The 24,385-nt window shown below is 38.1% G+C and overlaps 2 protein-coding genes across 2 annotated transcripts in view; one reads left to right on the top strand and one right to left on the bottom strand.

Annotated features, from left to right (window-relative positions):
- The window catches only part of LOC145463945 (mediator of RNA polymerase II transcription subunit 23-like), a 40,370-nt gene extending 25,711 nt beyond the window's left edge, over positions 1 to 14,659 (bottom strand). Inside the window, exons 1-11 of the mRNA XM_081447735.1 lie at positions 14,536 to 14,659; positions 9,443 to 9,474; positions 9,181 to 9,262; positions 8,634 to 8,758; positions 7,762 to 7,873; positions 7,233 to 7,331; positions 6,645 to 6,707; positions 6,166 to 6,207; positions 4,784 to 4,853; positions 2,664 to 2,776; positions 535 to 630 (exon numbers count right to left, since the gene is read on the bottom strand). Of these exons, the coding sequence (XP_081303861.1) occupies positions 535 to 630; positions 2,664 to 2,776; positions 4,784 to 4,853; positions 6,166 to 6,207; positions 6,645 to 6,707; positions 7,233 to 7,331; positions 7,762 to 7,873; positions 8,634 to 8,758; positions 9,181 to 9,262; positions 9,443 to 9,474; positions 14,536 to 14,607 (906 nt within the window). The 5' untranslated portion in view covers positions 14,608 to 14,659. The remainder of the gene's footprint in view (positions 1 to 534; positions 631 to 2,663; positions 2,777 to 4,783; positions 4,854 to 6,165; positions 6,208 to 6,644; positions 6,708 to 7,232; positions 7,332 to 7,761; positions 7,874 to 8,633; positions 8,759 to 9,180; positions 9,263 to 9,442; positions 9,475 to 14,535) is intronic.
- Positions 14,660 to 14,685: 26 nt separating this feature from the next.
- On the top strand, positions 14,686 to 24,206 carry LOC145463951 (uncharacterized). The gene is made up of 10 exons (XM_081447745.1): positions 14,686 to 14,732; positions 14,812 to 14,875; positions 16,148 to 16,200; positions 17,885 to 18,402; positions 19,456 to 19,616; positions 19,953 to 20,151; positions 20,558 to 20,662; positions 21,122 to 21,343; positions 22,530 to 22,753; positions 23,166 to 24,206. The coding sequence occupies exons 1-10, from the start codon at positions 14,710 to 14,712 to the stop codon at positions 23,925 to 23,927; spliced, it is 2,331 nt and encodes a 776-aa protein (XP_081303871.1). The 5' UTR covers positions 14,686 to 14,709; the 3' UTR covers positions 23,928 to 24,206.
- Positions 24,207 to 24,385: the final 179 nt, after the last annotated feature.

Below are 24,385 nucleotides of genomic sequence, written 5' to 3'. Positions count from 1 at the left end.
GATAACCCGCACCACCCTATTACCCGCAGCAACGGTAGTTTACTGAAAAATTAACGCATTACCCGCGGGTAATCTGCCAGAAATTACGGTATGACAAAAAGAAATAGTTTTCTAGTCCTTTGTTTTTACATGATAATATATTCATTACACTGTGTAACCACTAAGACCAGACCATTAAGAAATATTATTATATGGCTTGTTCTTGTAGCCAATATAATGTGCACTCCGATTGGCTAATTGTAGGGCATTATTCTCCTGTAATACCCACAGGCCAATTACAGGCAAAAACAAAGCAAAAAGCCATATAATAAACAACTTATTAACCTCAAATGTTCAGTCTTTATGGGAAAATCTCAAACCTCGACCTTGCCGCAAGGTCTTGGGCTGAGATTTTCCAGTAAAGACCTCACCCTCGGTTAATAAGTAGTTAATAATAATAACTAACATAGAGTGAGAATTTCACAATGCATATTAACCCTAATTTTGCCTAAAAAACAGAGTTTCATTACCAAGTTAGAAATATAACAACAGTACCTGTTTATTGAGACCCAACATGGTACAGATAACATCACGGGAATATGGCTGAGCAATGACATACTGTAACAGTTTAGTTTGAGGATCCAACAAATCCTGCAAAAGTGACATAAAGTAAGTTAAACAAAGAATTAATATCATTAATAACTGTGTATAACTAAAAGAGATGCAAATACAAATACTTTAGATTAAGAAATGTACCTTTACCACAGTCTTTGCAAAAGTTGGCATTTTGATCGACTAACGAACCATAAGCGCTGCAAAACATCATGAACTCTAAAAATGCACAAACACTGCACTAAAAATGGCGGTTTCTGAGTGAGCAGTGTGTTACTGTTACACAATGTACCATTTGAAAAGCAAATAACAACCGCTGACCAACCGCTGACCAAGTCGTTTTCTTTGTTTTGCCCTGAGTTAACTTTGTTTTGCTGTGAATTAATGGTGTTCTGCCGTGAGTTAATTTCGTTTTGCCGTGAATTAATGGTGTACTGCTGTGAGTTAATTTTGTTTTGCCGTCAGATAACATTATCTTGCTGTGAGTTAAGTTTGTAGTGCCGTGACCTTTTGTTTTGTCGTGACAGTTGTGGGCCACCCTAGATTTTAGTTAGGTATAAATTGTACTTTAAGGCTTGTAATTTTTCACCTATAACTTAGTTTTTTAGAATTTTAGTTTTTAAGCTGTAATTTTCACTTCTAGCGTGTAATGTTCATTTTTTATGTATTTTAATTGTAATGTGCATTTGAACATATACATATGGAATTTGCGCACAACAAATTCATAATTATTACTATTATTATTATTTATTATATGGCTTGTGTTTGTAGGCGATATAACGCGCGCTCTGATTGGTTAATTGTCACTGAATTGTAGGGCATTATTCTCCCGTAATGCCCACGGGCCGATTACGGATTATGCAAATTAGGAAGAGCCCGGCTCGGAAAATTCAAGCGGATTGAAACGATGAAAGCCGATTAAAAACAGTAAGAGAGGTAAATTTAATTCCGAGTAGCTAAAAGTTTAGGGATTTTTCCTTACTAAAATTCATATAGAAGTCGTTTTTGACTTACCGGTAACCTTGGCGAGCACTAGTGAAAAGCAATCAAAGTTTGCCGAGTGTTGAGTAAAGCTAAAATCGCTAAATGAAAAACACCATCGGCAGATGTGTCACGTATCCTGAGCAGAAAACCACGAAGAAACTTATAAGTTATCATCTTAGTCACAATAATTACCGAAATATTGAACTCCGTTTCAGTTCTCATCAAATAGATTCCCTCGCTTCAACACAAGAGAGTGAAAATCAGCTTCCAGGATCATCAGATGTCAACAATCGGGCGGTTTCTGTCGGTAGCAGTATTTCTGATACCTGCAGGAAGTTTTATACGTTCACAAAGCTTGAAAAGTTAATCCATAAATCCCAGAATGAAGAAGACCAAGATATGTTGTCGAAAGCAAACGCGAAGATCGAGTTATTCTGAGCAGTGCATTCTGAAGCATTAGTATTTTGTTTCACCGAAAGGCCGTTGGTTTGGACTATTTTGAAGCACTTTCTGTCTTTTCCATGTGCGTTGACGTTTTGCCACAAAAGTTGGAAAACCTCTCCCATCAAGTTGTGGCACCACGATACTAAAATACCTTTTTGAGGCTGGGACAATCATTTCTCCCGTGAGGAAATGTGCACTTTTAACGGAAGACGTAATACAGTGGTGAAGTTCACTGACTGTGTAGTTTTGCCCTGGGTTTGAGACGATGAATGAATCGGTAAACGCGCACATCGCCGGATGTAAATTGACGACTTCCGCTCGAATAATTTTTTCTTTCCTTTAATTCATGAGCCATATAATAAACAACTTAATAACCTCGACCGTTCGGTCGTTACGGGAAAATCTCAAACCTCGGCCTACCGTATTGACCTCGCTGTCGCTCGGTCAATACGGCAAGACCTCAGTTTGAGATTTTCCCGTAACGACCTCACTCTCGGTTATTAAGTAGTTAATATCACCAGATTCTTAGAACTAGAAAAAAATTGTGGTAATAAATAGGGAGAATTTCAAGTTTGAACTTTATACTGAAAGGGTTAAAGGCATTGTAAAAAAGAAATTAACAGTTGCATGTTATTTCACGCTACCTTGTCATATGGCAAAAGTCCTTTGAGAGGGAAACTAAGTGTGTTAGGATCTAGTTTCCAGACACCAATGGACGAGCCAGGATGACCAATTACGGGAAGAAGGGATGGGCGACCTATGGTGAAAAGAGCACACAAAAGAGCAATGTAATTATAGTTCTTTGATTATTAGCAAAGTACATATAAAATTTGTAATAGTAATTGAACCAAGTAGAGTACAATCCAGGGAGTAATCATGCAAGTAATGTCAGCATGAAGCGCAAGGCCGGTTTGAAGTTACAAGCACGATTACTCCCTGAATTGTACAACAAGAGGTCCAATTACTAATTAAGCTTATCTACAACAACTTTTGGAATTAAAAATGTCTTTTGAGAACTTCTTTTGAACAAAAACGTAGGTAGCGCATTTCATAAGTTTTGAAAACTGTAGGAAACATTGCAAAGAAAGCCATTAAAGTGCACCCAATTGACATAGGAATCACGTGGGTATCCAATTACAAAAAGTTTAAATTGGATACCTGTAATTGGACACCCATGTGATCACACGCCGATTACATGGCAAATAGGCACACAGAGAACCAATCACGATCGAGAATTTTGTTATAGATACAATTATACATGTAATTGTCAGCCTGAGCACCAGTGGCCAAATGATTCAGTGTGCTGGACTCTAGATCAAAGCAATCCAGGATTGACCCCTGACTGGCATCAGTGCATAAGACACTTTTATAGCTCTCACATGTTCCTCTCACCACCTAGTTGTTTAAATGGGTACAGATTAGGCATACTGCAATTGTCAGTTGAGAAAGGTGCAAAAAAAAATTGATGACCAGGTTTTAATGTTCAACTTGCGTTGTTGTCACAAGTGACTGGCTCCATTTCCAGGGGCAACTAGCTTGTCAGCCTTTGACATCATTGGCAGCAAAGTGCACAACACCACCATAATTTTAAGTCAAAAACTTCGCCACCAAAGCTCCCTTGTGCCTTACTCAACTGATAATCATAGTAACCCTGCCATGGATTATCATCCCATCCAGAAGCAGAGTAGAAAATTAACACTCCCAATTGCTTCATGCTACGAAAACCATGGATACATGACAGGCTGGAACTAATAGGCATAAATGCCAGCTTTACATAAGCTTATTAACAAAGGCCATGCCATTGCTGTAGGCTGTACTGTTTTGAAGTTTGTTTTGGTGTCACAGTATAACCATCAAAGTGTGAATGGCCATGGAAAGGCTGTGACAAAACAAGGTGACTCTGAGTGAGTCATAATCAGTCTCTGAAATTAGCAACAACAGTCTTTTTCAGAATCATGATAACATTCATATTTCCAACATATTACACTGCTGGTTCTCCTGAATAATTCCCAGTGTTTTATAATGCCAAATAAGTCCATGGTGAAGATAAGAATTCTAAAGGATTCCTAAAGCCCTCCAAATTTTGCTAGAGACTGTTAATATGGACCACTCAATAATAAATTTCAGCAAATTGCTCAACTATGGCATCTGCATTTACCAGGATTGGATTGCTTCACAGTGCCTCTCTCCACCCAGGAGGTCAAACAGGTATCAATAGCTGTATATTAGACTACTTGCTAGGGTAACCAGACAACAATGCTGTCCAGAAATCTGTGACTGATTAGCATGCCATTCAGAGGGGAGTTAAACAACAGTTAGACACTCCATAAATAATTATAAAATAACTGAGCTACTTTGTGTGCTCTCATTGGTCGATAGGTGTGTTTAGATGAGAGTATGTAAACATGGTTGTGTTTCAGATTCACGCATATTTTTGAGAATTATTTTATAAAATCAATAGAGCACTTTTTGCATGTTTACATAGCCTCATCTAAACACTCGGGGGCTGGGAGAGTTCTCAAAAGTTATGCAAACCCTCGACTACATCTTGGGTTTGCATAACTGTCTCGAATTCTCCCAACCCTCTTCGTGTTTAGATGAGGCTATGTAAACATGCAAAAAGTGTTCTATTGCTTAAATATTAAATATGGAAACTGGAGTTAAGCACTGGCACAGATGAGCCATATGGCATGACTTATCTCTAGGATTGGAACACACTTGCCTAAATGTATGTAGATCATTAAGTACATGTAGGAATACTTACCTATCACAGACACCATGCGGGCAAGAGGCCTGAATGTTTCCACGAAATCTGAAAGTAACTTTGCAATAGCCTAACAAAGGAACCACCAACCATAAAATTAGTAATGTGAAAACATGTTTCATAAAATTAATTTCTTTACACCATAACAACAGTTACTAATCTCTAGGTTATAGCATCTACTGCTGATATCTACATATAGGATGGTTTAACTACAAGAAAGGACACTAACTATATATGTAGGTGCTGCCCAGTAGCTTTATCACTGGCCTTATTCCATTGAAAGGTCATCACCTGAGGAAGGCACTGTAATGACGTGATTTAGCACCCCCCTTTGAATGTGTTTTTATTAATAAGCGCCCCTATTCCAATAAGCGTCCCTATTCCAATAAACGCCCCTATTCTAATATTATATAATATTACAGCACCATCACAGAATTGGACGTCAAAGATGCCTCCTCGGAAAGCTATATTAATTTTTCTACATATTGATGTAAGTTGTAAGTGACACTGTCAAAGCTATGGGAGTCAAAAAAGATTAAAATTCTCTCACGTTAACTGAACATTCACCATATATTTGTTACTGTTACAGTTTCTGTTTTGAACATTCGGTTGTTTCTCAAAAAAGAAATAAACGCCCTGTCCCGAATAAGCACTCTGTCTCAAATAAGCACCCTCCCTTGAGGTTCCAAAAAAATATAAGGGCCCCAGGTGCTAAAACACATCATTGCAGTACTACCCATATAGAAGTGGCAGGCATAGAGTGCTGGATGGGGTTAGGTTTCAGCTTTTCTATGGATAATGTTACCACGTGCTCGAGTGGATGCCCACGTGAACAAAATCTGCACCACAGGGTTGACACCTCCATATATATGGGCAATTAATGCTCTTACCCTTCATCCTCCCTTGATAAAAGGGATGGCACAAGGCATGGACACTAGGGGGTAACTCTCATATAAAAATGATGGGGGTGCTTGTCATACTTTTTTGGGGTTAAAAACGTGGCTTTGGTACCTTTTTAGTACCTCTGAGAGTGTTCAGCCTCAAAAGGTCCATAGCAGGAGCTTTTGCAGTACCTTTTGATTTAGGGTATTGACCCGAAAAAATATGTCAGGAGATAATGTGTTGTTTTAGAATTGGTACCCCTAAGGGGATAAAAAAATTCAAGCCACGCCCACAAAACAGGATCTTGGTACCTCTCAAGGTTCTTTTCAAAATTTCTGACTAGCAATGCCATCCTTTTTATACTGGAGTCCCAACCCCCAGGTGGACACCCTTTCTGGACCTCATTCTATCCCCAGAAGGAGATACAGATAGTGGACCTAGACTTGAGGTCCACATCATTTAATGTCCAGCTTTTGTACCATCCCTGAGTACATAATTACCCAGTGAGGCTTGACTTTTCCCTCAGGATAATTTTTGTAAATCTGCAAATTCAAACGCAATGTTTACTATAAAGTCAGTACTATGTACACTTCACCTCAACCATATAGATCTAGCATATCCAAAGGACAATGCACATTGTATGGTTACAATATTATTCTGAATACCGCAGCTTCCACATTGAGTGCTAAGCATCATCAAACAGCAAGTTTGTAGTATGTCTATGCTTACTTACTGAGTTGGGTCAAGCTGATAAGAAAATATTTCTTTTCTCTTTGTCTGTAAGCCATGACCTACAGCCAAATAATTATTATTTTTCCCATCAAGTCCTCCCATGGCCACTTACACAAGAACCATAATTTATTCTTAATTAAAACAAAACTAATGGTTAAAAACACTTTTCTTTAAAAACTGTTTCTAGGTACACATAACAAGTATAATAATTACACTCTTCGGTAACCAATTTAAAATAATGGTGTACCTCATTTATAACAAAGTAGGCAGGCAATAGACAAGCATTCCTGTCCAGAATATAACGCACAACCTAAAAACAGGAACCAGAAGGAAACTTAGTGCATGACTGTATGAATTAGAAGAACAATGTAAAGTGACAAGTTTCATTTACTATTTAATCCTTATAGGCTATCAGTTTTGCTGAGCACTGTTCAGGCCAATTGTGATATATTTAAATTCCACCAACATCATGCTCTAAGGCTTTAGAGAAACAACAAAAGGAGTTAAACTGAGTTTGCAGCATGATGAAACAATTTCCTTTGTTTAAGTTCCCTAACCCTCAGCAATTTGTTAGCATTTAAATATAAGAAAAACTGGCCAATAATTTGTCATATTATGAAGTGAAAACTGTACACATGTATGTAAGTTGCAGGGTAATTACAAGAGCTACAATCATTTGCTATTACAAGCCAAGTCATTAGCAAAAGTAGTGTGAAAATATTAATAACATTAAAGAAAATTTTGTACAAATCTGCCCAAGATAATTTTACTATTTCTATTGATTTGTGGTGAAACTGCTTGTTCTATAACAAATACTACCCAGTAAATAGAGTACCTTAACACAGGCTTGTATACGATCAGTGAGTGCAGCATCGGGAACAGTTGGTATAGTATGGAATATTTGAAACACCAAACTTAAAATGTCACGACAACTCTGCAATATGAAATATAATCTATGACATTCACAGGACATATTCAGAGCACACTGCTACAAAACAGGTTTAATGTGTTAATAAAAAATAAATCCACTTTGAAGAAACCAAGAAGAGACTGTCACTCGCAAGCCAAAGGCAAGTGATTCACACACTTTAAATATCTAGTGTTCTTCTCACAATTGTGTGGGACCACATGTAAATGAATAACACCCTTGAAATATGTTACATATTTGCTTTTATTTAATGTGGATTACAAAACAGTAGTTCAACTTAGGCATATGTTGGCTACTATAAAGTGAAGCTAGGTAACAATATTAACACCCGTACATGTATGTGGGAGGACAACTTTTATTCACAGATTTTAATAAAGAGCAACTAAAAACAAACAAATCAGTTTGCATTTAGTCACTAGTAATAATATCTGACCACCTTGTAATCGACACCACCAATGATCTTCAAAAGAAGCTGGAATGTTTTACACCACATGAGTTCCCTCTGGAAACTGAGATGAGGTGTCTTAAGAATAGCATCACAAACCAACCTAGGTAAACCCATGTATCAATTTAAGGTTAGTAAAAGGGAGAAGAAATGCAACCTTGGCTAGTGTATTATTGAGTTGTACATTAGTTACGCATGCAGAGATTTTTAAGAACATGAAGTGTTTAAAGAAGCACAAGGGAGATCTTATTTGTAGCTATATCTATTGTGTGACACAGACAGTGAGCACTACAGCTTCACAACACTGGGTGTGACATCAGCTATAATATAATGACCTTCATTTTGTACAAAAACAAGACTAGATCTGACCAATAGTGTATGCAAATCCTTAACATTTTGCAATTATAGTAAATGGTTTGAACCCAGGAGTATCAGTAGTTCGTATAGTGTGATCGTCCCGGTGAGGGTAGTTCATGGCTAAACTGACCAATCATGTTCAACGGACCAGACTTGTAACATGATCGACTGACAAAAACTATTCACTTGACTCTGAAGATGACTTCCACTCAGGTTGTCGAAACATCAGTCACCAACAACAGTTCTTTTCAGAACTACCCTAACCTGGATGATCACACTATACGAACTATTTCACAATTATAAAAAAAATCACTCATTACCTCTGCACCAAAGAAGAGGAAAAAGTTCAAATTTATCATATTAGTTACATGTACATGTAGTTCTAAATGTACACGGCAAGGTTTATTTGTTTATACATTTATGTACTATTCATGAAAAGCTTTACTCACATAGGCAGCAGTTAATACAAAATAGTTCTAAAAAGCAAAATGATTTTGTTTCAGTACCTGGAAGGGACCAATGAACTTTCAACTAAACTTCCAAGCAAACCTAAGGCAATGTCTATTCTTCTGGGATTGTTTTCATTGTATATGAATGCAACAAAATCAAGAAGAAGTTGTTCTCTTGCTTCCTACAGTAAGAGAGAGCAATATATACAACATTTTTGTGGTAGCTATATTCATTTGGTGTTTCTAACCAATAAGAAGATTTTTGCATAATTGTTATTAATAATAGACACTTTTTTACCTACAATGCAGTTCACAAGTGTTGGGACATATACCCTGATACTACTAAAACTTTCTCCTCCCTCCTCCTCGCACACCCCGCTAAGTAATATTGAATTTTTGCCTTTCCTCAAGGTTCATGTGTTACACAGGCTCACTAAGTATAGTTTTCCTCATTGCTTTAACATTGCTCAACATTGCAGGACATTTTTTCTCTAAACCTGAGTTAACAATGCTGACAAAGAAAACTAAAATTTATGAAAAATATGTACAAACTATGTAAACTTACTAACTTGATATCGTAAGTTCTGTGTCCTTAGTAACTTACCACAGGGACAGCAACCCAGAAAGGCTTAAAAACCTTTTGGAAAAGATCCTTAATATCTTGATCTTCATTGTGCACAATCATCCTTGTGAAGTAAATATATTAGACTCCTGTAAGTTTAGATTTATTTCTTATTTACTGGTACCTCTATTTGGCCAAATAAGCACACAAAATGTTCAAAATGGATAAATCTAATGTTTTTTCTGCACCATATATATTTAAGCTCTTACAAAAAAATCACAAATAAATACAATTAATATCCTACCCACAGAATGCAGTTTCAATTGCCTCAATGCCCTAAGAGAATAGAAAATAATAATGAACAGTATTTATCTTATCACCATGTAGCCAGACTCATTGTGTAGTTCCAGAAAATATCCATAACTCCCCTATGGAAGGGATTTTTTCTGACACCTCCCCACCCCTCTGGAAATTCGAGTTAAGCTTCATACATTTCTTAATTTTTTTGGTCTCATAGAGCCCCCCACCTCCCCAGGAAATTCCAATCCCTTCTGTGTGGGGAGCATGGATATTTTCTGGAACTGCACATTGCAGTCCTAAAGAAAAACTTAATGTGAGCTGAAGTTTGGAGTCAGATCATCTGCACCAAGCGCATGGACCAATATGAAATGAGCGATATGAAGAAAGCCATCTGACCCTGTCACACATCAACAATGTGTGGATCCAGAAAATATTCATACCCCCCCCCCCCCCCATGGAGGGTTTTTCCAGTATGACTCCCCACCCCTAAGGATTTTCCATTCCAGAGGGCTTCACAGTACTCCCCCCAGCCCCTGGAATTTCCATGATTTTTCTACTTAGGCCCCCACTACCCCTAGGAAATTCCGTATCCATAAATAACAAGACTTAACTCATTAATTGTAATAAAATTCAGCCCCAGCTGTTTATAGTTACATTATAGACGATGACCTACTTTTTCATGGTAGACTGCAGACGCCGTGCGTTCCTTCATGTCACGTTAAAATGTTTGAGCTGGTGTTTGAACTAATAAACTTGTAACTTACTTAGAAGCATTTCACTCCCAAATGGCATAGCAGCTGACTTTTTCTTGATATGAACTCAATTAATTGACCTCGCTCCCAATGTGTGGCTTCATAGCTCAGTTGGTAGAGCATCGCACCGGTATCGCGGAGGTCACGGGTTCGAATCCCGTTGAAGCCCTGATTTTTTTCAGGCTTCTTCTTTCCAATTGCTTAAATTGGAAAATTAACTGCAATGATCATTCTCCACTTTGACTTTTTCTTCATTAAAAGAACATACAAGAATCTCAAAACGTACATAAAGCTCTTTCAAATAACCCAGTCCAAGTTTAATTTATGCATGGTCAAAACAACAAATTGACATAAAGTCGTCACGCAACACTTTTTTCAGAACAGCTGTTTCCCAAATGTTGCTTTATTTTTTCTTTCATCAAAGGAATACATCAATTAAGTCATGCGCTTTGTCTCTGTAGTTTGTAAATAATAGTAAATTCATTTTGTGCCTTATTTTTTTTTTAATTTGTCATACATTTCATATGTGAAACACGCATTGTTCAGTTGTTCTATAAATGACCAAATGAAATCTCGACTACCGCTGCAACGCTCCTCACTGTCCATGGTTACATGTAGTTCAAGAGAAATGGCTTTGAATCGACTTTGCTCACTTAAGCAAACTATAAATTATGTTGTTAACTACACGGATAACAATGAAAATATGCGATAACCTAGTCACGGCAAGTCCGAAATGGGGAATAATTTTGTATGAGTATCAAACAAAATAAACAAAGAACAAATCTCATTTAATTGACAGCATGATTAATGCTGGAAAAAAGCATCTGAGTTGTGTTTAAGCTAAATACAGCATGATCTTCAAAGTATAAAATATCATCATTGTTCATGTATTGCTGCACCTTTTTGTCCAACAAACACGATGCTCAGGATTGCCGTCTGTCGTACAACGTTGAAAGAAAAATGGAAAAATTATTTATGACAAAGAATCTAACGTTTGTTTCAACAGATGGAACATTTCTGTTGGTTTGGTTACCCGAATCGATTGGGAAAGTACAATAGTGTTCATTCAATCGCATTTCACACCAATTGGAAAGAAAACTCTTTGAGTAGCCCCCCTCCCCTTCGGAAATTTACCTATTTCAGACACCCCTACCCCTTGGAATTTCCGTGACCCTCTGTGGGGGGGTATGGATATTTCCTGGAACCACACAATACATTTAATGCATACGGTGTACAATATTCACCACGAACTTTAAATATTAATAATATTACTTGTAACAAAATGTGGACTGAAAAATGCTTATTGACCAATAATATTCATTCATGTCACGCCAGATCTGTGAAGAAATTGGTTCTCAGCCGCAATGCATCTACCTCGCTGTACTTGGTCTGTGCATCCTGACCTCGAGCTCAATAATTTATTTTGCCATCTGGCCCTCTCAGTCAAAAAGCTTATAAGTGCATCTGGGGTAACCCGAAAAACACTGACCCCCAGTCCGCGGACCCCCACTATGGACCAGGTCCACAGACTACCCATGGACTGGTCCACAGACTACCCCTATGGACCCCTCTAAGGACTACCCCCCAAAATAGAATAAAAAATAAGAAATTAACATTTCCGTTATGGGTTGTCTAATATATAGTGTCGGCAAAATTTCAAACGTTAAATAAATAAATACAACACTTAAATAGCTGACACAATTACTGGTAACCCAGTAGTTTACACTGTGGGCTATATAAAAAAAAAAATCGAAGTCTGTCACCTAAATGTCAGATCTCTTCCTTGCCATCTTGAAGGGGTAAAAACTCTGATGAACCTTAATGATTTTGATGTCTTTGCAATGAGCGAAACTTGGCTTAATTCTACTTGGAGTGACTGCGCAATTGCTTCGATGAATTATCAGATTCACCGCTGTGATCGGAGTGACTCAAAAAGAGGTGGTGAGGTTGCTGTGTATGTCAACAATACTCTCCTTTGTGAAGTATATATGACATAATTCATATTTGAACTGCGGTAGTAGATGAAAGTGAAGTATGATCATCGCAGTAAATTTCCAATTTAAGCAACTGGAAAGAAGAAGCCTGAAAAAGAAAAAAAAAAAAAAAAAAAAAAAATCAGCGCTTCAACGGGATTTGAACCTGTGACCTCCGCGATACCGGTATCGCGGAGGTCACGGGTTCGAATCCCGTTGAAGCCCTGATTTTTTTTTCAGGCTTCTTCTTTCCAGTTGCTTAAATTGGAAATTTACTGCGATGATCATACTTCACTTTCAAATACTCTCCTTTGTCGTCGGGTTCGGTTGCTGGATTCATCCATTGAACTCAAACATCTCTGCCTGGAAATAAAACAACATCAATCGGGACCAAAGATTTTATTCATTGTTATTTACCGCCTGCTGAACTCAAGTCCTGTTTTCTGTAAGTTTCTTGACGAATTAATGGACATTTCTACAAGCAAGTATAACAAAGTAATTGCGGTTGGAGACTTTAATATCGACTTGTTAGCAGTAAATGGGTCTTGTAGGTTATCCACAATTTTCCGGGACGTAGGAATGAAACAGATCATCAAATGTAACATTCTTGGGTTCAGGCTCGGGTGCAAATTATATCATTACATATTGCCATTTCCTTTGCTGTGGCCATACTTTGTGTGAAAGACTGGGAAGCCTGGAAGCCTCCAGGAAGCCTCCGGGAAGCCTCTGAGAAGCCTTGAAATTTGTGCTTTTTCCCCTCCACCATTTTGTTCAGCCCATTCTCCTGTGGCTTCGTGGACTTGTTGCAGGCTTCATAATTTGCTCAGCGGAATTACAGATACAAACAAACAAACTAAAACGACCTAAGAACACATCTTCCATAGCCAGATTGAGCCATAAATGGAAGGTAAGAACTTTCCTTCTTTTTGCCATCAGCATCTCCTTATGCTGAAAACAGCAAAACAGCTTTTAGACACATTTTTTTTGGGGGGGGGGGGGAGAGGAGAGGGGGTGTTAATTGCATTTGTACAGTGTAATATATAGATTTAGGCCAGCCTAAAAGCATAGCTCCTGGGCTGGGTTCTTCAGAGCCCGATTAAGCTAACCCAGGATAAGGTAGAATTTTGATTTGAGTTTTGTAACTTTGTGGTGAGGTTTTCTGTATATTGGCATTCTGTTTCGAGTTTTAACACAAAACAAAAGCAGTGAAAACAGTTAACTTCTAGTCCTGGGTTAGCGTTAACCAGTTTCCAAACAACCTGGCCCTGTTTTCAACAAGTTAGCCTGACAAGAGTTCATGATCCAATCAAAAAAAAAAAACAGCACTTGGTCAGCGGTAAACTTTCAAGAAACATGTGGCCTTGATGAGCTCTAAACTTGAGCCCACGATATGGTCACGTGATGCTGGTCAGTGGATACCTTGTTTTGACAGATGTCAATTGGTCTTAACATGTATGTCTAATATCAAAGAAGGACACGGTAAACCAAGTCTGCATGTCCCTGTCAACCTATTATTTGAAGTATGGCCACCATGTTGAGCGACTCTGTCTTCGTCATCGTCGTCGCCATCGCGCCCATGAGCAATACCGTTAGCCATGATAACCATGAAAAATCCATTCACGGGTTTCCTTTTCTTTCTCATATGGGTATGGGGCTTCGCTTGGTGGCCCTTCGAGCCACCGGAGCTTCGCTAATACTCAAAAATTCGCCGACACGAGCCAAGTCTATCAGACAACCCATAAGTGAAGTATTTATTTCTTATTTTATTCTATTTTTGAGGGGTTAGTCCATAGAGGGTGTCCGTAGGGGTAGTCTGTGGAGCAGTCCATAGGTAGTCCACGGACCTGATCTGTAGTGAGGGTCCACGGACCGGGGGTCAGTGTTTTCGGGTTACCCGTACATCTGTATAAACACCAATTATCACATACAAAACAAAAACACTCTAAACCTTACATTTTTACAATCAAGTTGTTTCATCATTCTTAAGTTTTTTACTGTTCATTATTATAAGTGCGTTGGGAATTTTAAAATTAAATGTGAAAATAAGAACAGTACCATTTTTTAATTACGCTTAATCTAATAATACTAATATTTTCTTTTTCACAAATAAATGCGAGACCTACACAAGTGTAGTGTATTCTAAATAACAACCGATCAATTGGATATTTAAATTGGGAGTGTTCACTACACACAGCAAACTGGTATAGCGTTTTCTTTAATTTCCCGATTCCCACTACGCGTCTAATTCCCGCGCGCAGATTCTACTTTTGCAGAAAGAGACAAAGCGGAAGTTCAACTAGTTACACAGTTCTACAGGTCTACAGTAGCTTCAGCTGACGCAACAATCTTCAAATCACTAAGAATTCTCATACCAATGCATCTTCCAGTATGTGCAACAGTTTAGCCTTGTGATTTTCCATGATCATGTGTATTCCTTTCACCATGCCAAACACTCCGCCATGTTGGAAAACTATCGTACCCAGGTGTGCACGGTTGGTTGCACTTCAAGTGAACGTATTTGACGTACAAACCAGGCTGGGCTCAAAATGGCGTCTGGAAGGAAACGTGGGTAAGTGGACTGTTTTTCCTTGCATAAATGACGCAACTATTTGTTTTACTGTAACGTAATGAGCCTTTTTTTATTTAAGGTTGAAACTTCACTCAATAATCGAGAAACTTTCTGAACAGTGTGAAAGAAAGAGTCCTTTACGCGTAAGTAGACAAGTAAAAAGTTGAAATCAAAAATTTTATGTAAGTTTTAGAGGCATGCAACTTGCTCAGGGGCAATACAGTACCAGTGCGGTGTTTATAATTAAAGGAAATCTTCTGTTTATTTAGGTTGCTTTCCTAAAAGAGTAAAGTAGTTTTTTCTAAATGTTTCGATTGTCTGGTGAGTTAAGCACGTGTGAAATAATGAACGCCCCCAAAATTTTTTCACAGTTAGCGAAGGACCACTTACAAATAATAATTTAGGAAATATTGGGATTTTTTGACACAAATCTAAATTTGTTGCCTGCTTCTCAGTATGTGATCGGCTAAGATTTTCGTGGTACTGTATTTTCTTGTTTGATCCCTGGGTGTCAGTGGGTCTCCACGTGCGGGAGAGCAGTGAATTAATATCTAAAGTATTTATTTGAGGTTAAGTAACCTTCCTGAAGTCGTAATGGCAAGTAACATGGCTGTAACAAAAAAATAATGAATGATACGGCACTAAAGTAAGATAAAATATAGGGTTCTTGAGCCTGTTTCTTGAAAGCCTTGAAAACGTTTTAGGCCCACAAAGACATTTGAAGTTAAATATCTGTACCTAACAACAGAGAGCTGTTTACTCCTGAAACCTCTTGTTTGAAGGGAACCTCTGTTCATATTTAGAATTTGTGAATAAAACAGCACTGTAATCATACGGTTTGAATTTTTGCTATGGCTTTCTGGGTACGAAAACTTTTGGGACCTTTGAGAAACAGGTCCCTGGATACCAGTTTGGTGACTGAAATTCAAATGTTAGTAGCCAGAATGGAAAATCTAGGTGCAATTTTACTCCCCACCCCTGGATGGGATGCTAGTCCATGGCAGGGTTACCCCCAGCATTAAATATATCAGTACCCATTTATAGAGAGTAGCAGTGTAAGTGTTAGTGTCTTGCCCAAGAACACAGCACAATGACCCTGGCCAAGGCTCAAACTGAGTCAAGGAAAACCCTGACCCCTGACCCACCCTGGGATAAGGTGGGGATTTGGAAAAAGTTTTCCTCAAATGTTGAATAATACCCCTACCCCTGGGGATGTAGAAGGCTAGAATCAAGTCTGATCTTGGGAAATATGAATATAGTTTTTCTGCTGCTGGCAGAAAGAATACTTGTAGTCAACATGTGAGAATACTTGTAGTCAACATGTGCTGGTACGTTTAGCACTGTTAAAAAACTGCGTAAAAGTTACTTAAAATAACATCTTAGTTAACATATTGCTACATTGTATTGAATTACAGGATGACGAAGGTGAAGATATTCATCTGAGTTCAGAACTTTGTAATGTAAAAAGGTGCAGTATTTTAAATGTCATTATTTTCCCAGTGCACTGAACCAAATTTCCTTAATCAAGTGCTCAGCTTTACTTAAAGTGCCTATGAAGTAAAAAATAATTGCTGCTTATTTGAAAGGCTTTTCAAAGTAAAGAAGAATGCTGTTTTCCTTTTTGGAATATCTTTTTTCATTTTAGAGATATTCACATTTTTGTATTATGCAAATGAGGAAAGTGACGACGCCATAAACAGTTCCATCTAAACAGTTTGATACAGAATCAAGAATATCTCCAGAAATACTGGAGTAGTGTTCTTTAAACTTGGCACCAGAAATGTACATCACAAAAGAAAGAGAATGACACATACTATGTTGTTGTCATGGCAACACTCTTGGCTCCAGTCTCTTTCTGAGAAAAAATAAAATAATATCACCATTTGCAACCTTTTACAGTAGGACAGAGGGTCTTGCTCAGAACACACATGGTTCCCATACTGTCTTAACTCTCCCCATTAGATTGTTGGGAGTGGATGAACCTTGTTTAAGATAAAATCTGGGAATTTTAGTCTTAATTAAAACAGGACCAGCAGCATAACTGTTGCAGGACGGGTGTCATTTCTGGTGCCAAGTTTAAAGAACACTGCTTTAATATTTCTAGAGATATTCTTGATTGAGTGTTGTACTGTACTGTTGTACTGGAACCCACCTATGACGTCATCACTTTCCTTATTTGCATAATACAAAAACATAAATATCTCTAAAATGAAAAAAGATATTCCAAAAAGGAAAACGCCATTCTTCTTTACTTTGAAAAGCCTTTCAAATGAGCAGCAATTATTTTTTTACTTCATAGGCACTTTAAATATATAAGGCTAAACCCACTTCTCCTCTGAAAAGTAGTCAGACTGAGTTTATGAACTAAGTAAGGGAGGTAGAGATACTTGCTAATTCTGTAGGTCAAATTGTAAGATGTACAAATACATTATTATTGGCCTGTTACATTGTTAGTCAATGCTTTCAATAAGATATGATTGAAGTAGATTCCCTTAATGGGAGAGCAATGCTAGAGGCCCATATGAACTTCCTCTATCAAGGGCCAAACCACTGACATTACAGCAGGAGATTGACAACAGAATACCCACAGGAGCTCTGCAGGTGTTGTTGTAAGTGATGGCTAGTGTGGTACTGGATTAACAACTTGAGCCCTGCCAGAGTTACTATGTTGTGTGTTTACTGTTAGAGTACCTTTATCCACTCAGAGGTCTATTTGAGTACTGGCAAAAAGTTAGAACAACCTGACAAGAAGCTATGAAGAAGCCTGATATGTTTAACTGTTTGAAGAATAATTTATTGGGCTTGTGGTGCCATGGACCACTGCATGCTATAAGTTGGTCTAGAGTAATGTCAAGCCTTTAAATTAAGTCTAGTTATTTATAAGCAGTGGTGCCTAACTCTGTTTCAGTAACACAAAGCTGCTGAGAGGTTCTTGCTATTTTCCCTGCGTGGGATGCAATTAAATTTAGCTTTCAGTAGGTTTGTAATGATCCCACGGTATTTATTTTTTCTTTTTTATGAGACATATTGTTCTTACAGTAGCTGAAACCCAGTAGCCTGAAATACAAATTCAGTTGCACTAGTCTATGTAAAACGAATTTTCTACAGTCTAGTTAACATGTCTCAAGGTCATTTTTTCTTTACTTGAATAGAAAACAGAGGAAGGGAAATGGAGTTAAGAGAGTTTGCAAAGAAACGTCGTCAAGATCAGATTCTGAAGAAGGGTCATCAGATGAAGAGATCGCTGTCATTGGCAATGACATCCAAAATGATGAAGACCTCAGTAAAGAGTCAGATGAGAAAGCTAATGCACGCAACACCATAAGAAGAGCAATGCTTTACCCCAGAGCAGCAAAGACAAATGCGTGGAGGAAACAAACCATAAAACAACAGCAAAAGTGTGAGACTAGAACTTTAGATAACAAAAATAAGAAAAAGAGTAAGGGAAGAAAAGGGAAATCAAGAGTAAATACATCAAAAGTAATTGAAGAAAGCAGTGGTAAAGAGGCTAATGAAGACTTGGCCATTGATGTTGAGGCATTTGTGCACCATGGACCTGTTATGGAGGATATAGATCAAGCTGCTGCTTCATTTTCATGTCCATTCTGCTCTGCATTATGTAAAAATAACCAAGATGTCATACAGCACATTAAAGACTGCCATGACTCAGGTGAGATAAAAAATTACCGGTAATGTTTCCCATTTATTTAAGAGTTTGACTGCAAGCTTCAAGGATTTCATCAAGTTTTTCAGAAAGAAGGCAACTGGTTTTCACAGGCAGGCAAAACATTTTGAACTGAACTTTGTCATAAAAAAAAAAAACTTTCCTCCAGGTGGTCAAACCAGGCAAGCAAAATTGTCCTCACAGCTGGTCAATTTACCTGGTGTTCAGCTCTTAATGAAACTTCTGAAGTTACCAGTTTCTGTGAGCTGATATTTAGTAAGGAACAACTCAGTCTGTCAAATTCAACAGAAACTAAGGATGAGTGGTGATATAGTGGCTGATCTATTAAACATGAAATTTTATCGATTATACATGTACTGTACTTTAAAATAATCTTTGGAAGTGTTGCATGAAATTGGCATGCCTGCATTTGGCTTTCTTTCAATCAGCAGAAGGCCCTTGCTTACATGCAGCCAATCAATTTGCCGATACTCGGCCCCAGACTGGGTTATGCTACAAAAAGGCTCTTGATTGTGCAGTAGCAGCATTGTGGAGTAGTCACAGATGTCAGGATTTGCTGATTACTCTATCATTACACTTGTCCTGAAGTGTAACTGGAAAGTGCTTCCATTGGTGGCTTTTGAATTTTTAGAGGTTTAAGTTACATACTACATGGAGGATTGTCCAATTTTCCCAGAGTCAAGAACTGGTTTGACTTTGTGAGAGTTTTGAGTTATCAGCAAGGGGTTGACGAAACACATGTAGTTGTAAAGTTGTAAGGTTCATTTGAAGGAAATCCATGGGAAACAATGTTTTAATCCGTTTTTGGAACATTTAAGAATTTGGGGTTCAAGATATTGAGATCCCCCTGTTGCTCCGGGTGTAGTCTTAAGTGTATAATCAGGATTTCATGGCTTACAATTTACATTTACTGTAACTTGAAAAATGTGGAACATTATGTATCTGCTAACTTGCATGTGTAATACAGAGAAGAGAGAAGATTGGTAACTATTGGTGCTGTGGGAAAAGCCAAGGTTTATTTTATTTGTTTACTGTCAGAATGTGCTGTTGTGGATCACAGTGAACAAGATGAACAGATGTCCTCAGATTCACCCACAGATGCTACTGACAGTGATGAAGACTTTACACCTAACAAGACAACAACACCTAAACAGAAGGTCAGACGTGCTACAAAATCACAAACCTCTCAAAGTGAAAATGTAAGTATAAATAAATTGTAAAGAATCGTGATGGTAATTTGTCTGACATAAGAAGTCCATTATCACAAGGAATCTTTGATGAAAAATGCTGTTCAGACCTCAAACCTCTGAAACAGTTAAACCTGAGTGCCAACTTTTGATTGGGAAAAAACTGGTTTTTAGCCAAGATTCCCTGCAATAACTGCTTACGATTAGATGTACTTGAACTGACGGCACCATTGCGGTGGACACTTCTGTTTGTGATCAGACACTCTCAGTCGTTGTTGGTCCCTACCATACCTCACTTATTTCAAGGAGAACAGAAACTTTGATTTTCCGATTTTGTTTGTTTTTTAGACAGCTGCAGAAGTATCTGAGGGTGAACTTTGCATAGATGTGGAAAATGTAATGGGCATAGAGTCTGGTGTGAATGACATTGATAAACCATCTGCACAGTCTACATCCCTGGTGTCATCAGTCTCATGTGTAACTTGTAATGTCGATTTCAAGACAAAGAACGACCTTATAACTCACATTGCTGAGTGTAACAAACATGGTGTGTGAACTTCACAAGTGTTATATAGTTAAAGTGTTGTTTTTCACGCATGGACTAGGTTTCAAGTAATCCAGTTATGGTTACCGTACTCCACTCGGGGGCAAGGAACTAAGCTATTGGTTGGTCAGAAATTGGTTTTCAATATTACAGCGATTTTGAATTGAGTGTCAAAAGCAATTTTCGTGTTTGCTTTGGTTTTGCATTCCCATGTGTTGTAATTTAGAAATTGTCATGCCATTTATTTATTGATGCAGTTATTTATTTATCTATTTTCACTTAGCTTTTGGCACAATGACAATTTTCACTTGATTTTTGCACAATGATCACCACCAGGCCCAATCTTTTCTTTCAAGTATTTTTTTGTTGTGGTAATGGTCAGTGCTGTGATTGCACAATATGTTTTCAGACAGCAGTAAAGAGTCATGCAGTAAGTTCAGATGTGTTTGTCAGGCTTGTGGGATGAGATTTTACCAGTGGACTGAGCTTCGGAAACACTTTGACGAGAAACCAGGTACACGCAATATTGTGCGAGAAAATTTTAACAACAAATTCTATGATTCTAAACCTAAATGATTCAATTTACACCATGAATATAAAGCACAATTTCAAGAATATTCCTTATAAGATTGTAAATAGTAACACCAAGGTAGGTATACATATGTGTAGACAACGAAATTAATGGGATAACCGCTTCTGTTTTGTGGAGCTTACCCAACCTGCTAACACTTTGAAATTAGCTCAACGCAACGAACAGGCTAGGTCGAAATATTTCCGCTCTGGGTTTTGAAAACAAGTTTTCTCAACTGCCATTACATGTGTTGTGATCTAAAATTCCAAACGATGGCCAAGTTCAACCTGGACAAGAATCTAAAAGAATTTCTAGCTATTTTAACGACCAGATTTATGCCCATTAGTTTTATCTCATCAAGAAAGCTGAGTGAGTGTTATGAATGTCTTACAATGTTCACAGACTGTCGCAAGATGTATCAGTGTGATCAGTGTGACCAGATTTGTCTGACAACAAGTTTCCTAAGGAAACACAAGAGACTTCATTCAGATGAAAGACCACACAAATGTTCTGTATGTGATGCTGCATTTAAAGACAAGGCCTATCTCAAGAGGCATGGTGTTAAACACACCGGGGTCAAGGAGTTCAAATGTGATCTCTGTGACAAACTATTTTCCCATCAACGTGAGTTTAACAAAGAAGAAATATTAGGGAGATTAAGCAAACCACGACGACGACGGCAACGAGAACGCAACCAAACAAAAGGTCTACTGAGTAGAACAATGGCTGTGCACGTGCGTTATAGATCATTGTACATTTCTCCGTCCTCTGCAAAACAAGAACATGAAATGACCAAGTTCTGCGTGAACGACGACGGCTAATTTTTCGTATTTCATTTGGAATTGAACGCTGACTGCATCTTTAGCCTGAGCACGTTTTTCGAGCCATTGGCGTACTGAACACATCTAGACAATTACGAACTTCGCTGGTAAAATATCAATCCATTTTTGACTTGGCGTCGTCCTCGGCGTCGCCGTCGTCGTTACTTAAGCTCCCTATTTACGTTTTACACGACGTTCCTTTGCGCAAACCTAACCTTAAGATTGGGGGTTAAGTGATTAGGCATGTCGTAGAGCACAGCGGTCTGCTTCTTGCCCAGCTGTTGATTTTTCAGACAATTTGGTGGTCACGAAAATTATTCTCTGTAAGAATCTACCTAAAAGATGTATTCATTTTCATTTTGCAAGCTCATTTACTTAGGCCGCTGTGGCACGTTGTCAGTGCACAAAGTTATAGTCAAATCGACAAAAACCTCTAAATAGATCGTTTCCTAAGGAAAAAAGACAACCAATACGAAACAAGTATGTTAAAGATCAGAAAATTAGATTAGAAACGCACAAAGTACCAAGCTGATTAGTTCTTATCTGAAGCCAAAAGCTAAACTAAGTTAACATTTACAGCCCCACAGAATTTGAAGTTTCAGTGTGGTTTAAAAATGAAGAACAAAGGAAAACGAAAGAAACTGATATTGTAACTAATAAAAGCTGAGTCGATTACTCAGCTGATACTATTCCTAAACTAGCATAATTCTGCTTTGAAACCCCGGGGCCTGAGTACGTGTAATATTTTTTGGGGGCTCGTCGTATAATCTTCAATTGAAGGTTCGTTGTCGAGCGTAAATGCATGCAACCTCGTAGGGTAGCGTGCAACCTCGTAGCGTAGCGTAGGGTGCATGCAACCTCGTTCTCAGGGTCATCTCTCTTCCTTCCTTGAGAATGTAATTTTTCAAGGGAGGAAGAGATAGAAACCTGGGAACGAGGTTGGGGTGCATGCGCAGTGTTTAATCAATTGTTTCCAACTGTCATGGTAGGCACCCTGAGGGAACACAGAAGACGGCACACCGGCGAGAGACCATACAAGTGTAAATACTGTGAAGCAACCTTTATTAACAACAGCAGTCTGAAGACTCACACCGCTAAACACACGGGAATCCTACCTTACAAGTGTCAAGCTTGTGGCAAATTGTTTGCCAAGTCTTACGGCCTGAAGATGCATTCACTTTCTCACTCCAACGAAAAACCTTTTGTCTGTGAGGTAATCATTTTTTGTGTGTCGCTTTCCTTTATTTATTTATTTATTTTTTTTTTAGATTCTTACCGTCGCGTATGTTGTCCCGAAGACGTCAAGTTGTTTCCCTTGGATATTGGATTGTCAGTGTAATGTAAATTTTTGAACGAAAGAAGACAGAAGCGTACACCTGTGTTGTTACATATTTTCTCGTTCACCTATCGTTTCACCACGACCTACAGTAGTATCGATAAGAAAACAAAAGAGAGCGGCTGTGACACTGGCTATAATTAAAGAAGTAAGAAAATATAGTAACAAACTTAGTCAGTAAATAAGTTAATTGACTTGACTCAATGGACGTAATGCCGTGATCATTGGATGAAATGGGAACCTTTTCTCTGATCTTTTTCAATCTTTCCTCTGTTTTCTTTTGTTGTAGGTCTGCGGTAAAGGTTTTAAGCGGCCAGATCACTTTAAACAGCACAAAATCATTCATTCTGATGACAAACCTTTTAAATGTGACACGTGCCATAGGACATTCAACCAAAGAGTGTGCCTCAGGAAACACCTTCCTTGCAAACAGCACGAAAAGCAAGAGAAAAAACTGCAGAATTCTCTTGCCAAACAGAATCGAACTCAAAACAAACCCAAGCGATCAAAAAAGTCTTCTACAGATGCTCCGCGAAAATCAGAGAAGTCCGAAGATATTTCACGAGCCGACTGTGCCAGTCCAGCAGTGGATGATACCGCCACAGATTGCTGCGAAGTTTCAAACGATTTTAGCTTACCTTCACCTGTTGATACAAGCGAAAACTCCTTATTAGCGGGCTGTTATTCCCCTCCTTCATTTGTGCGGCCCATATCAAAGTTAGACGACAATGAGTATTACTCTGAACATGAAGATACCCAACAGGATTATCATGAGCACGACAGAGATTTCTCATCGCAGCACTTGACGGACCGAACAGAAACAAGCTTGCTTCCTGCATCATTCGTCCCTGCCATGTTCGGGGTCGAGGAACCTCTTTCACTCGACACCCTTCCCCCGCTTCCTTCGCATCATACGCACACATTATCTGGAAGACCGCTGAGTCATGACAATGCTACGGATCTAGGCTCGGTTTTCCTAAGCAGCCCTATAGACTCGGAGAACCTAAGTTCCATCGTCGAAGAGACAAACTCATTTTTTGGTCATGACTGAACTCATTCATTTTCACTTTAATTATTTCGCTTTGAAAACTTATTTAATTTAAATGATTTAAATGCATGGTTACCTCATGGCACCTGATGTATTTACTTATTTATTTATTTATTTAAAAGTGGGAGGTGATCGTATTTAACATTTGTAAAATTCCGGTCGTTACTGTTGTGCTCCTCAGACTTTTTTAAAATAAATCAAAAATCGTATTTAACATTTATAACATTTCAGTCGTTACTGTTAAGCTCCTAATACTTTGTTAAAATAAATCAAAAAATAATCTCCATCACGAGGCCTAATATCATGGTTCTTAGACCAGATTTATTAAAAATATAATAAACAGCAGTGATTAATAGTTGTTCAAAAATTGTAACGGTCAGTTTTGGAAAATGAATGTTGCCTAGCATACGAAACTAGAAGTTAAGCAAAATGCGTTAGCATACAATGCTTATCATCGCTAT

Source organism: Orbicella franksi, chromosome 12, assembly GCF_964199315.1.
Source record: "Orbicella franksi chromosome 12, jaOrbFran1.1, whole genome shotgun sequence".
NCBI lineage: Eukaryota > Metazoa > Cnidaria > Anthozoa > Scleractinia > Merulinidae > Orbicella > Orbicella franksi.
This window is presented reverse-complemented; position numbering and strand designations above follow the sequence as displayed.